Source organism: Hyla sarda, chromosome 5, assembly GCF_029499605.1.
Source record: "Hyla sarda isolate aHylSar1 chromosome 5, aHylSar1.hap1, whole genome shotgun sequence".
NCBI lineage: Eukaryota > Metazoa > Chordata > Amphibia > Anura > Hylidae > Hyla > Hyla sarda.
The window spans coordinates 209,077,541-209,092,284 of NC_079193.1; the positions used below are offsets into that span (position 1 = coordinate 209,077,541).

General features: G+C 38.7%; 1 protein-coding gene across 1 annotated transcript in view; it reads right to left on the reverse strand.

The window, feature by feature from the left end:
- Window positions 1-14,744, reverse strand: part of WRNIP1 (WRN helicase interacting protein 1) — a 93,964-nt gene that overhangs the window by 19,768 nt on the left and 59,452 nt on the right. Inside the window, exons 5-6 of the mRNA XM_056521037.1 lie at window positions 4,289-4,444; window positions 1,248-1,327 (exon numbers count right to left, since the gene is read on the reverse strand). Coding sequence (XP_056377012.1) covers window positions 1,248-1,327; window positions 4,289-4,444 — 236 coding nt within the window. The remainder of the gene's footprint in view (window positions 1-1,247; window positions 1,328-4,288; window positions 4,445-14,744) is intronic.

Below are 14,744 nucleotides of genomic sequence, written 5' to 3' on the forward strand. Positions count from 1 at the left end.
ATACAGTCCTAGGAGACTCTTTCATAGGACTGTATCCACCTTTTCCAGCCCACCGGAGCATCTGAAAGCTGAACTAATTTATGCAGGATACGTCATCCACTGCCGAGCCGAGAAGTTCGTGACGAATCGAATTTACTGTAAGTTCGCTCATCTCTAAATAACACCACCAGCTTATTCTGATCCAAGACCTACTTGTGCGGTGATTTGCTGGAATTGCTATATATGTCCTCAAATATAAGTCCTCATAAATACCCTATACGGAAAAATAAAAAGTTATAAGGGGGTCAGAAGGAGACAATTTTATGCCTACTTTATCAAAAATAATTTTGACTAAAAAAAGCAGTACAATAATAGTAAAGCATGTAAACAATGGTATCGTTTTAAATTTGTATTGACCCACAGAATAAAGAGAATGTAACTTTTACAGCAAAGTATACTGCATAGAAACGAAAACCCACCAGAAGTTGCAAAATCCTGGTTCTATTTTAAATTCCCTCCCTGAAATTTTTTTTCTCTTTTTGCCATACATTTTACTGTAAAATGAAAGGTGTCAATATAAAGTACAACAGGTCGTTAAAAAAACAACCCTTCCTGTAAACTAATCCCGTGGCGTCAACAAGTTAATTTATGACTGTTACTGGCGTATTTTGAAATCTAGAATAATACTCTGACATATTTGATAACTATGCATAAAACTGACATTTTTATAACAGGGTCCAAGCAGGCTAGAGGGAATCTTTATAACTAACTACTGCATAATATGTGACTATGTAGATTGGTATTTTATAATCCATAGTTGCACAAGTACCTATTTATACAAACATAATTATAGCACAAAGGTTTGTAGACACCATGAAATGCACTTTTACTGCTGTGGTATTATTTAATCCTTATTACATCAATGTTCGACACACTTTAAAAATATCTGAAATTATGCCAGAGGAAAGTGGCCAGAGCTTCGTGAAGAGTCATTCGACTTTACCAAGTTATTAGAACATGGACAAAAACAAAAGCATACAATGGTGAGCTAGTTATACTTTTTTTTTTTTTTTTTTTTGAACATTTCTCTTAGGGAGTCTAATTTTGCTAAAAATATGTATTTGTCACTTTTTCTCCTAAGTTCTTATGTTTAAAGAGCTGTCCCCCACATGGAAATGAAAGCACATTCTGTCACTTGGCATTACTTTAACACTTGTGGCCAAAGATAATGAAGAAAGCTCTTGATATGCAAAGGGAAAGGGACTTACATTACATTCCGGCATTCCAATAAAATGGCAGGCTTGGTAAGCAGATACTGCCTGAGGTAAAGCCAGAGGATCTGCAAGTCCTAGACAAAAGCAATATAACATTCAAACAAAAAGTTACACATTAAAACATGTAATTTTTTTTAAAATAAAATACTTTTATTTATTCTTTCTTTTTACAGTTTGCATTAACATGAAAATATTTCCAACTTAAAATATTTGGACAAAGTTATTGGGACACACCTCCTAATGGAATGATCTTTATATATATATATATGATTTTATACAGTCTCATGCCACAGGTGTATAAAGGCAAGCACCTTCCCGTCCAATCTGATTTTACATACATTTGAAAAAGAATGAGTGATTCTAAAGAGTTCACTGAATTTAAGCATGAAGAATGCCCATGCTGCAACAAGTCAGGTAATAAAAATTCTAACATTTACAACTGTGACTGGTGTTTCTAATAAAGTGGAAGTTTTAGACCACGGAAAGTTGCAGAGTTAAGTTGCCGAAAGCTGGGAGTCAAATGTATAAAAGTCATAAAACACTTTGCTAACTCAATACCTGCCGAGTTACAAACCTCATCTAGCATTTAAATTAACACACAAACAGCACCAGAAGGTTTATGGCATGGGCTTCCATGATGTATGTGAGCCTTACATAATCAAGCACATTGTCAAACATCAGATGGAGAAGTGCAAAGCAGGCTGCCATTAAAGGGGTACTCCTGGGAACTAAAACCATAGCCCATCATTTCCCTCTCAACAACCTAGTTATTTGTCTAAATATGATTCATTAGCTATACAGAGCAGTTTCCCTCTTTCAGCTGTCTCTTTCAGCAGTCTCGTCTCTTTGCAAACCCCTCAATGAGACTAGCCCCCACCCTATTGCAAGACAAACACCACATGATTTCTGGCTTCACATCCACACCTTCCCTCCCTGTGTGAGGATTTTGCTGGCAGAGAAGTGTTCTCAGCACATAACGGTGCTCTTTGCCTGCTGTAGATCTTATCACCGACTGCTTAGCATGCATGCAGAGCATAGCATGATTTAATGCTGGGGGGGGAGGATAGTTTGAATGAAAAGACTTCTAAACAGACAGCAGCACACACTGTACAACAACACAGCATACACACAGATAATAAGAGCAATTGGCTGGCAGCTTTCACACAGAGCTGCAATGACTGCTGAGAGTTGTAGTCTGGGCTGCAAACAAGGAAAAAAATATTAACCGGCTGCCGTCTAAGGACGAGCTGGCTCCTGACTCGAGCCCGTGCCATACTGGCCGGCCCCCAGCTGATTCCTGTAGCTGGGGGCCGCAGTTAGTAGCCGCAAACACCACGACCAGCTATTAACCCTTTACATCAAATTTGATAGCAGCATCTAGCGTCTCCCCCACCCCGTAGCACGATTCGAGGGAGCGATCCACTTCTGGAGGTAGCCGGCTCTGTGTCATGGTCATGGCTCTGTGATTGATAGAGCCTGACTGGACCAGGCTTTATTAATCGTTAATAAAATCTTTAAAAAACACCCATTAACCCCTTCCATATAAAAAGTTTGAATCACACCCCCCCCCCACCCTTTTTCCATATTTTATATAAAAAATATGTAAACATAATAAAAATAAACATAAGTGGTATCGCTGCGTGCGCAAATGTCTGAACTATAAAAGTATGTTAATTAAACCATACGGTCAATGGAGTTTGGCATTATTTTTTTTTTTTACATAAAGTCCAAAATTGCATATTTTTGGTCACTTTGTGTACCCAAAATTTTTTTTTTTTATAAAAAGCGATCACAAAAGTCCCATCAAAACAAATATCGTACTGATAAAAAGTTCAGATCACAATGCAAAAATTGAGCCCTCATATAGTCCTATATATGGAAAAATTAAAAAGTTATAGGGGTCAGATGATGACAATTTTAAACATACATATTTTGGTGAATGTAGTTATAAACTTTTTTTAGGTAGTAAAATAAAACCAATCCTATATAAATTAGGTATCCTTGTAACCATATGGACCCACAGAATAAAAATAAAGTGTCATTTTTACCGAAATATTTATTTTCTGGTTTTGCCGTAGATTTTGTGGTGAAATGATTGATGTCATTACAGAGTAAAATTGGTGCCGCGAAAAACAAGCCCTCATATGGGTTTGTAGGAGGAAAGTTAAAAGTGTTATGATTTTTAGAAGGTGAGGAGGAAGAAACAAAAGTGCAAAAATGAAAAATGGCCCAGCCCTGAAGGGGTTAAGGAGACAACAGGGGCCACAAGAGCTGGCAAAATGAAAAGGATAACAACAGTAGACACAGAACAAGTATTGTGGAAGCTTTGGGGCCTTTTTATTTTTCTTAACTTCCCCGGAGCACCCCTTTAAACTCTGGATTACGTGTTTTGTGGAGTAACAAATCACTTTTCTCTATCTGGTCGGATTTGATTTTGTTGGTTGGATGTGGTGAAACCCAGGGGAAGGGAAAAAAATTATATATATATATATATGTATGTATACACACACACACACACACACACTTATGTTGCACATTGTTTGCACAACTGCAACTTTTTAAGTAGAAAAGTTGCTGAGGAAAGAAGGAATCATGTAAAGTGGTGTTCTGAAGGGATTTATTGTTTATTGCTTATGTTCACCAAATTTTTCAACCCCCCCCCCCCCCCCCCTGCGATATGGTGATAAATATGTTGCACATAAGCAAAAAATAAATAAATAAATAAAATAAAAAATATTATATATATATATATATATATATATATATATATATATATATATATATATATATCCTAGCTGATAGGCGAGAACATCTTTTTGAGATGGGGGACTCTGGATAATGCTGCGTGAAATTAATTTTACAAGAGAGATTTGGCCTGCTGATTTATTTAGATTAGAGAAGAACAATTCTATCTTACTGCAGCACAGCTTCCAGGTAAAGAAGGTTTCATTCACTGAGGGCAAACAAATGCTATTTTTTTGTTTCAGTTCCTTACTAGTTTCTATGAACAGAAATATGGTCACACAGTACTGTACCTATATCTTCACTTGCGAACCGGACAAGGCGCCTAGCCACATAAAGCGGGTCCTCTCCACCTTCAAGCATTCGCCCAAGCCAATATAGTGAGGCATTCTGATCTGATCCACGCATTGACTTGTGTAAAGCAGATATACAGTTATAGTGTTCTTCTCCTAAAATGCGAAAAGAGAGAAGAACATGTAAAAATAGGTCACAAACTGACAAAATCAAACAAATAAAATATATATCCTCCACACATATAACCACAACAGCTTAAAGAGGCATTGGAAACTCTGGTTGGCAATCTGCATTTACTATTAACGTAGGTCTGTTGGCACAAAATAGGGACGTCCCAATACTAATACTGACATTTGAACGAGTACTTGTACTCATGCAAATGTCCCCGATACCTAATCTGGTACCTGCTGGCGGGACCCTCGTTGGCAGGTATCTAGGAGGTGCTCTGTGCACGCTACCTATGCAGCCCGCTCAGCAGCTGAGCGTGCATTAAAGCCGGGACCTGAGGCTAATGCCGAACATCACCGATTGGGGTGATGTCTGGCATTAACCTTTTAGATGACTCGATCAAAGGTGATTGTGGCATCTAAAAGCCCTGAAATGAACTTCTGGTTAGCTCAGGAATGCCGGTGAAATCGCACTGTCCTGATCAGCTAAGAGGACGGCCAGAGGTCCCTTACCGTGCTCCGTGCCGTCTGATCACCACTCCTATAATGCAGCCAGCCATAGCGGGTAGTAGTATATGAGCGCCGATAACACTGATGGCATAGCATTGATCAGTGTGTAATAGTCCCCTATCGGAACAAAAAAAATTGTGAAAAAAAAAAAAGTTTAAAAAAAATGAATAATAATAATAAAGTGAATTAATCCCTTCCCTAATGAAAGTTTAAATCACATTCCTTTTCAAAAAGTTTAAAAAATATATAAAACCCTTTTCCCATTAAAAAAACAAACAAAAAAAAACAAACAAACAACAACTTCAAATAATGGTATCGGGACATCCCTAGCACAAAACAAGCAGTTCTGCACCAGAGAAAAATGTGCAAGTACACAGAATCAAAAACTTAAAAGGAGCACTCTGAAAGAAAAAAATTATTTTAAATCAACTGGTGCCAGTAAGTTATACCGATTTGTAAATTACTTTTTATTCCATTTTTATTCCATAAATATAAAGTCTTTCAGTACTTATCACAGATTTGTAGTTTTGTCAGTTACTTCTATTTTAAAATCTTAAAGGGGTATTCCGCCCCTAGACATTTTATCCCCTATCCAAAGGATAGGGGATAAGATGTCAGATCGCCACGGTCCCGCTGCTGGGGACCCCTGGGATCCCCGCTGCGGCACCGCGCTATCATTACAGCACAGAGCGAGTTCGCTCTGCACGTAATGATGGGCGGTACAGGGGCCGGAGCATCGTTACGTCACGGCTCCGCCCCTCGTGATGTCACGGCCCACCCCTTTCAATACAAGTCTATGGGAGGGGGCGTGGTGGTCGTCACGCCCCCTCCCATAGACTTGCATTAAGGGGACGGGCCGTGATGTCACGAGGGGCGGCGCCATGACGTCACGCGGCTCAGTCCCCTGTATCGCCCGTCATTACGCACAGAGCGAACTCTCTCTGTGCTGTAATGATAGCACGGTGCCGCAGCGGGGATCCCAGGGGTTCCCAGCAGCGGGACCGCGGCGATCTGACATCTTATCCCCTATCCTTTGGATAGGGGATAAGATGTCTAGGGGCGGAATACCCCTTTAAGCCTTTCTTTCAGCTGCTGTATTATCCAGAGAAAGTTGCGTAGTTCTTTCTAGTCTGACCACAGTGCTCTCTACAGCTACCTCTGTCCATGTCAGAAACTGCTCGGAGAAGAGATTTGCTATGGGCATTTGCTCCTGCTCTGGACAGTTCTTTACAGGGACAGAGGTGTCAGCAGAGAGCACTGTGGTCAGACTGGAAAGAGCTACACAACTTCCTTTGGATAACACAGCAGCTGATAAGTACTGAAAGGCTTAACATTTTTAAATAGAAGTAAATTACAAATCTGTATAACTTTCTGGCACCAGTTGATTTTTTATTTTAGTCTAGTGTACCCCTTTAAGAACTCCGATATCTAAATACCTATTTACCCAATTAACAGAGAAGGAAAAATCTGTGTTTTATTCAGGGACTAGGTAGTACTCTAGAAAGTATCTAAAAAGTTTTGATCTGTATGGGTCGACATGCTGAGATCCCAACAGACTGCTAAAATTAAAAAGGGCAGAAGCCCTTAGGTGAGCACTGTGCCTATTTATTTCTGCTCAGCTCTTCTCAGAAGTGAGTGATGTATGGATTCAATACAAAAAAAAAATGTGCGACAAAATTTATGAAAAAACACTATTTTGTAAGTTTTAATACATGCAGGAAAATGTATACGTTTAAAATGGCCATCTTCTGACCCCTATAACTTTTTTATTTTTCTGTGTTCAGGGTCCTATGAGGCTGATTTTTTGCGCCGTGATCTGAAGTTTTTAGCGCTATTTTGGACTTTGGAATTTTTTTCCGCGTACGCCATTGAACGTGTGGCTTAAAAAGTGGTATATTTTTATAATTCGGACATTTCCGCACACGGCGATACCACATATGTTTAATTTTATTTACACTGTTTTTTTTATTCTTGGAAATGCCGGGTGATTCAAACTTTATTAGGGGAGGGGATAATTGAAAGGGTTAATGATTTTTTACACTTTTTTTAATGCAATATTATAGCTCCTATAGGGGGCTATAACATTGCATTAACTGATCTTTTACACCGATTGATCCATTCCTATGGAGATGGATCAATCAGTGTTTTCGGCGATTGAATGCTCAAGCCTGGATCTCAGGCTTGAAGCATTCAATCGGCGATCGGGCTGCAGGAAGGAAGGTAAGAGACCTTCCTCCTGTGCTACAGCTGTCCGGGATGCCGCGATTATACCGCAGCGATCCCGAACTGCTCCCTGAGCTAACCGGCAACTTTCACTTTCGTTTTTAGCCGCGCTATGACGCCGGGCCCGCCGCGATATGATGCGGGGTCACCGTGTGACCCCGCGTTATATCGCAGGACCGGGACCCAGGACGTAGCCATACGTCCTGGGTCCTTAAGGGGTTAAGTCAAAAACTTTTCTTTCCCATATTAATCTAACTAATATTATTTCAATTCACACACACCATGCATCCCAAATTCAGATTGGAGATGAATTAAAATAAAAAACAATAACTGAGGCAAAAAGACCATTTAACAAAAGCCAATCTATGTGCCATAGTGATGGGTAATTTGGTCTATATATTCACCTTCTTGTTCAGACGTTGCACAAAGCATCTCAAATTATTCCTAATATATATATCTATTTATATCATTTTTTTAATCTGTTGCAATTTTTATATCTAAATAGTTCAATGTTTCTGTTCCAGAGATATTTTTTGATCTAAAAGGAGCAAACATGACTTCCCCAAATTTATGTCTAATCCAGATATTGTTTAAAATTAACCCCTTAAGGACCGGAGGTTTTTCCGTTTTTGCATTTTCGTTTTTTGCTCCTTGCCTTTAAAAAATCATAACTCTTTCAAATTTACACCTAAAAATCCATATGATGGCTTATTTTTTGCGCCACCAATTCTACTTTGTAATGACGTCAGTTATTTTGCCCAAATATCTATGGTGAAGCGGGAAAAAAAATCATTGTGCGACAAAATTGAAAAAAAAACGCTGTTTTGTAACTTTTGGGGGCTTCCGTTTCTACGTAGTACATTTTTCGGTACAAATGACACCGGATATGTATTCTGTAGGTCCATACGATTAAAATGATACCCTACTTATATAGGTTTGATTTTGTCGGACTTTTGGAAAAAATCATAACTACATGCAGGAAAATTAATACGTTTAAAATTGTCATCTTCTGACCCCTATAACTTTTTTATTTTTCCGTGTATGGGGCGGTATGAGGGCTCATTTTTTGCGCCGTGATCTGAAGTTTTTAACGGTACCATTTTTGCATTGATAGGACTTATTGATCACTTTTTATTCATTTTTAAATGATATAAAAAGTGACCAAAAATGCACTATTTTGGACTTTGGAATTTTTTTGCGCGCACGCCATTGACCGAGCGGTTTAATTAATGATATATTTTTATAATTCGGACATTTCCGCACGCGGTGATACCACATATGTTTATTTTTATTTACACTGTGTTTTTTTTTTTATTGGAAAAGGGGGGTGATTCAAACTTTTAATAGGGGAGGAGTTAAATGATCTTTATTCACTTTTTTTTTTCACTTTTTTTTTGCAGTGTTATAGGTCCCATAGGGACCTATAACACTGCACACACTGATCTTCATCATTGATCACTGGTTTCTCATAAGAAACCAGTGATCAACGATTCTGCCGCATGACTGCTCAGGCCTGGATCTCAGGCACTGAGCAGTCATTCGGCGATCGGACAGCGAGGAGGCAGGAAGGGGCCCTCCCGCTGTCCTGTCAGCTGTTCAGGATGCCGCGATTAGCCGCGGCTATCCCGAACAGCCCGACTGAGCTAGCCGGGAACTTTCACTTTCACTTTTAGCCGCGCGGCTCAGCTTTGAGCGCGCGGCTAAAGGGTTAATAGCGCGCGGCGCCGCGATCGGCGCTGCGCGCTATTAGAGGCGGGTCCCGGCTTCACTATGACGCCGGGCCCGCCATGATATGACGCGGGGTTACTGTGTAACCCCGCGTTATATCAGAAGAGCAGGACCAATGACGTACCGGTACGTCATTGGTCCTTAAGGGGTTAAATCAGTGCCTCCATAATTATGGCAATGGCATGCACTGGATCCTTCAAGAACATTAAAGGGGTATTTCTGGGCAAAAACATTCTATCCCCTATCCAAAGGATAGGGGATAAAATGTCTGATCGCGGGGGGCCCGCTGCTGGGACCCCCGTAATCTCCCTGCTGCTGGGAGATCGCGGGGGGGGGGGGGGGGGGATGGGGGGGGGGCAAATAATAATGGGGATAAGGGACAGCCTTGAAGAGTGCCCCTACTCATAGAGAAGGCTGCTGAAGTGGCACCATTAACATTTACCCTAGTTTCTACAGAGTTATACAGCACCTTGATACAGTTTACAAATCTTTGGCAACCCTGTAGGCTTTTGAGTTTGGTTATTCTGCCCCATAAGAAGGCTTAAGTGGCCCTCAGTGCCAAAATCGCCCTGGGTCCACTTTCTTTAGACAGCATGCTAGGAAAAACTCTATGAATATTGGTATGAAGAGTTCTCCCTTGCATAAAGCCACATTGTTCTCTAACAACAAGGTGCTGCATAACTCTCTTTATTTGATTGGCTAAGACTTGTAATATCAGATCTACCATGGCAAGCACAGAGGCCTGCGGCTGCCATGGTAACAGCTCAGCACTATGCGACTGTATTGCAGGGATGCCAGCTAAAGGTCTGACTGAATGGCACCAGTCAGATAACCTCCTAAAAGTTGCAATCACTTGTAATTGGTATTTAGGGGGTTAAATGATCAGCATCAGCATGATCCCTAATGTCTGTCATTCTGCTACTGAACCCTGTCAGGCATCCTTTCAGGATGTCACCAAGGGGATAACTTAAAATATCTCCAGTTAAAGGGAATGTGTGACTATTTTATTTCTTTAATAAATAAAATTATTCTATCAAGATAAAAGCATTTCATTTATGTATTTAGTTTTAGGACAATGTCGTTTTAATGTTATTTATTAATAAAGCGTGTACTAGGGCGGTCATTACTGTAGCCTCTTTGTGGTGTGTCACTTCACAACACCTACACAGATGCTTTATGGCAGGCACAGAGCATAAGAGAGTTAAGACTGAGAGTGTCTCATGGATAATCAATGACGGCTTACTGCACATGTGCATAGCACAGGCTAGGTGAAATGAAAGGGGAAGCCAGCACCATTTTCTTGAAGTCCCTGAGAAGCAGTGACCTATCAAACATCTAGTCTGTTTTTACTACTCTTCAGACACCAGCAAAATGGTGAATGGAATTGAAAAAAACTACAAAACCCCCTCCCCCCTCTGCTTTTGAACAAAGACAGAGGAGGAAGGTAGACAGGTGAGGTCTAATTTGCAGCAGCCAGACAAGTTGCTTGCTTTCACCAGATTCCTTATGTTAGCTCCCTCTGCTGGTCAACAGTGGGAGATATGACAAGTTATTATTTAATGTTTCATGTTTTGTGACAAGTAAAGGTCCTCTGGCCTTGCATTCATGTTTTCAACTTGTAAATTAAGACTGCAACAATATACCCAGGCAGCTGCATGCATCATACGATCTATTTACTGGATATGCAGAGCTTCTCCAGATGTGGAAAAAAAACTTAAACTTAAAATGGCTTGCTACTACAGTACAAAATGTAAAAAATGAAATTCACATTCATTGGCTACATAAGCAAAACCTCCAATCCTCAAATTACCTAAACAGGTCCTTTAAAAGTCCCACAACAGAAGACATGTTTTTGCTGTTTAAGTTAGTACTATGAGCAGAAAAGTGCTGCAGAAAATCTGCTCCAACTTGGGATAACTCTAAAGGATCAAGTACTTAAAAAGTACCTGTCACCAAATAAACTTTTCTAAACTTACTCAGGAACTTATGTTCCCTAACTACTCCAAAACACCCCTCCAACCCTTAAAAAATAAAAAAATGAAAATAAAAAGTAGGCAGTTCCCAGCAGGCATGACGTCACTGAAGCCTGCTGGGGGACCACTTCTGCCGTCACATGGTTGAAGCACTGTAATGAAAAGCAGAACTTAGGCTCTGTGCAGCTTTCAGTGAGGCTCTGTGCAGCTGTCAATCAAGTTCAGTTAGGAGAAACACTTCCTGAGTTTGGTCTGCCTGGTCGGGAGGAGACCAAACTCACAGTATTAATTGTAGCAGGGAACAGAACAGAGCCCGATAGTGGCCGTTTTCTCTATTACATTTTAAACATATTTATTTTGATAATTTTAAAAGCAAGTGAATGGGAAAGTGTCTGCTAATTAAACAAGGAACACTATATTAAAAGTTTTATTTGGTGACCGGCACGCTAAGTGTATGATTGAGTGGGGAAAATAATAAAAAATCTCCAAGGTGACCATGGGGCAAATATGGAATTACAAGAATCCCACATTTGGGCAAATCATTTATCATCAAATAAATGGAACAAAACATCTTACACATTAGAAATACAGTCAAGCATGTGTTTCTGGAAATGTATGACCGCAAATAAAAGCATATGATTTTAAAATCAAATATTGCAAATCAAATAAATCGTAGTCAGGGGTGAAAAGAGTCATACAATATACTTGGACAAGTAACTCCTATGAAGCAAGTCATCATGAATATATTGTAAATATGGCTATATATAAAACAGTCCAAGAGTTTGTAAAGGCCAGACGCAACATTACAGTCATCAGATGATGAGGGATGTTTTAGTTGGAGACAGTCAATGCAGTCAAGGCAACATCATGAGGATTAACAGGCGATGAGATTGTTGGAGCGAGTATGGACATTAGATCCCAAAGTATAACATTTCTGCAGAGTAGTAATAAACAGAAGCGATGAGAGTCTCACTTATAGGGACATAGTATTTCCAAGGCAATAATATCACTCCTTGGAAAGAGATCATTGTAAAGGAGACCCATATGTAAAACAATGATGGACGACAAAGGAAGGTCACCCATACCAGTTACTATTTAGCAAAGACCACCTGAAGACCCCAAGCCAGTGATATAGACCTAGAAAATAGAAACAACCAGCACATGAAGTTTAAGTTAACACTTGGATACTTTATTTTTACACCATTAAAGAACACAGGAGACAAAAAATGCAGAAGCTAGTGCTCATTTTTTTTTTATGTGTGAAAATTTAAATTCCTAAGCTTAAAAAATAATTTTGGACCAGTACTCAAAAATATGGATTGTTCATTGGGGGGGGGGGGATCATTCTCAGAAAGTAATCAGAATAGAGTAAATCAGAACAGGAAGAGTAACAGGATAATTCTTTTTCACACACTGACATGAAAAAAAGTACGGTAAATAAATAAGAATCATTACCAAAGATTTTTCTTTTTAAATATGTCTAATACCTGGTCTAAAACCTGGTTTAAACAATTGGTCACATTACTTTTAAGCATTTTGAATTGTTCATACATTATAAAATATTACCTCGATATTATTCATCCATTAAATTAAGATCAGAAAACAACTTAATACTATTGGTCAGTCACACTGGGTGGGGGAGGGGGGGGGGCATGGGTCATATCACCAATGACAGAGTAAGCAGTTTCACCACTTTTAGATCATATATCATCCAAGAAGAACAGTGACGGCAATTTCCAGTATAAGTAAAATGGTTTCCATAATGCCAGTACACTCAACTGTTGTATAGTATAGGGAAATTCTTTAAAGGCAGATTTATAGCTAACTCTGCACAGAAAAAGAATCTGTCACTTTTGCAATGTTCATAAGAATTTATAGAAGGTGGTTATAGGAACATAATGAAGACCAGTTTCCAGTAAAAGTGCATCTGTCCTTAGTAGTCCTATGTTCTTTCCAGAATAATATTAACTAGCCCAGGTTAATACTACAAACAAAACAAATGTGCCTGTTGACATTTTTGTCATCTGAATGTCTATATTCTAAGGCTCCTTTCACACTATATGTTGCTCCGTTCTAAAGACCAGTTACAATGTCCCGTTAAGAAAACCCTTAAAAACGTCCGTTAAAAAAATCCCATTCAAGTCTATGGGATTTTTTGATTATCTGTTATCACCTGTTATAGCCCGTTATGAATAACGGACATTAATTGTGATGGGAGAAAAAACGTTACATGCACAAATTTTTCTCCCGTCACATAAAACGTCCGTTATTCATAACAGGTGATAACGGATAATAAAAAAAATCCCATAGACTTGAATGGGATTTTTTAACAGCCGTTTTTAAGGGTTTTCTTAATGGGACATTGTAAAAGGTCTTGAAAACGGAGCAACATATAGTGTGAAAGGAGCCTTACATGTAGTCACCTTTGTTTTTGGCATTGAATGAATGCACATTTGTGTGTCAAGTTACTATAACAGTTATTGTTAAACAAAAATGTGTCCTTTTTGGCTGTTTTTCCTTTATTTTTCTGCCTAAAATAATTTATAATGTGTATGTTTGGCTTTATTAACCCCTAAAGGACTCAGGGTTTTTCCATTTTTGCACTTTCATTTGTTCCTCCTTACCATTTAAAAATCATAACCCTTTCAATTTTGCACCTAAGATTACATATTATGGCTTATTGTTTGCACAACCAATTCTACTTTGCAGTGACATTAGTAATTTTACAAAAAAAATCCACGGCGAAACCAAAAAATTTTTTTTTATTGTGCGACAAAATAGAAGAAAAAATGCCATTTTGTAACTTTTGGGGGCTTTCGTTTCTACGCAGTGCAAAAATAACACCTTTTCTTTTTTCTGTAGGTCCATATGATTAAAATGATAGCCTACTTATGTAGATTTGATTTTGTCTTACGTCTGGAAAAAATCATAACCACATGCAGAAAAATGTATACGTTTAACCCCTTAAGGACCCAGCCAATTTTCAGTGTAGGACCCGGCCATTTTTTGCACATCTGACCACTGTCACTTTAAGCATTAATAACTCTGGGATGGTTTTATCTTTCATTCTGATTCCGAGACTGTTTTTTCGTGACATTGTACTTTATGTTAGTGGTAAAATTTTGTCGATACTTGCATCTTTTCTTGGTGAAAAATTCTAAAATTTTATGAAAAAATTTAGAATTTAGCATTTTCTAACTCTCTGCTTGTAAGGTAAATAGACATCCCAAATAAATTATATATTGATTCACATATACAATATGTCTACTTTATGATAGCATCATAAAGTTGACATGTTTTTATTTTTGAAAGACATCAGAGGGCTTCAAAGTTCAGCAGCAATTTTTAAATTTTTCAAAAAATTTCTAAATTGGAAGTTTTCACAGACCAGTTCAGTTTTGAAGTGGATTTGAAGGGCCTTCTTTTTATAAATACCCCACAAATGACCTAATTATAAAAACTGCAGTCCTCAAAGTAATCAAAATGAAATTCAGTAAGTGTGTTAACCCTTTAGGTGTTTCTCAGGAATAGCAGCAAAGTGAAGGAGAAAATTCAAAATCTTCATTTTTTACACTCGCATGTTCTTGTAGACCCAGTTTTTGAATGAATTTTTACAAGGGGTAATAGGAGAAAAAATCCCCCAAAATTTGTAACACAATTTCTCTCGAGTAAGGAAATACCTCATATGTGTATGTCAAGTGTTTGGCGGAAGCAGTAGAGGGCTCTGAAGAGAAGGAGCAACAATGGGATATTGGAAAGCAAATTTTGCTGAAATGGTTTTTGGGGGGCATGTCGCATTTAGGAAGCCCCTATGGTGCCAGAACAGCAAAGAAAAACCCACATGGCATACTATT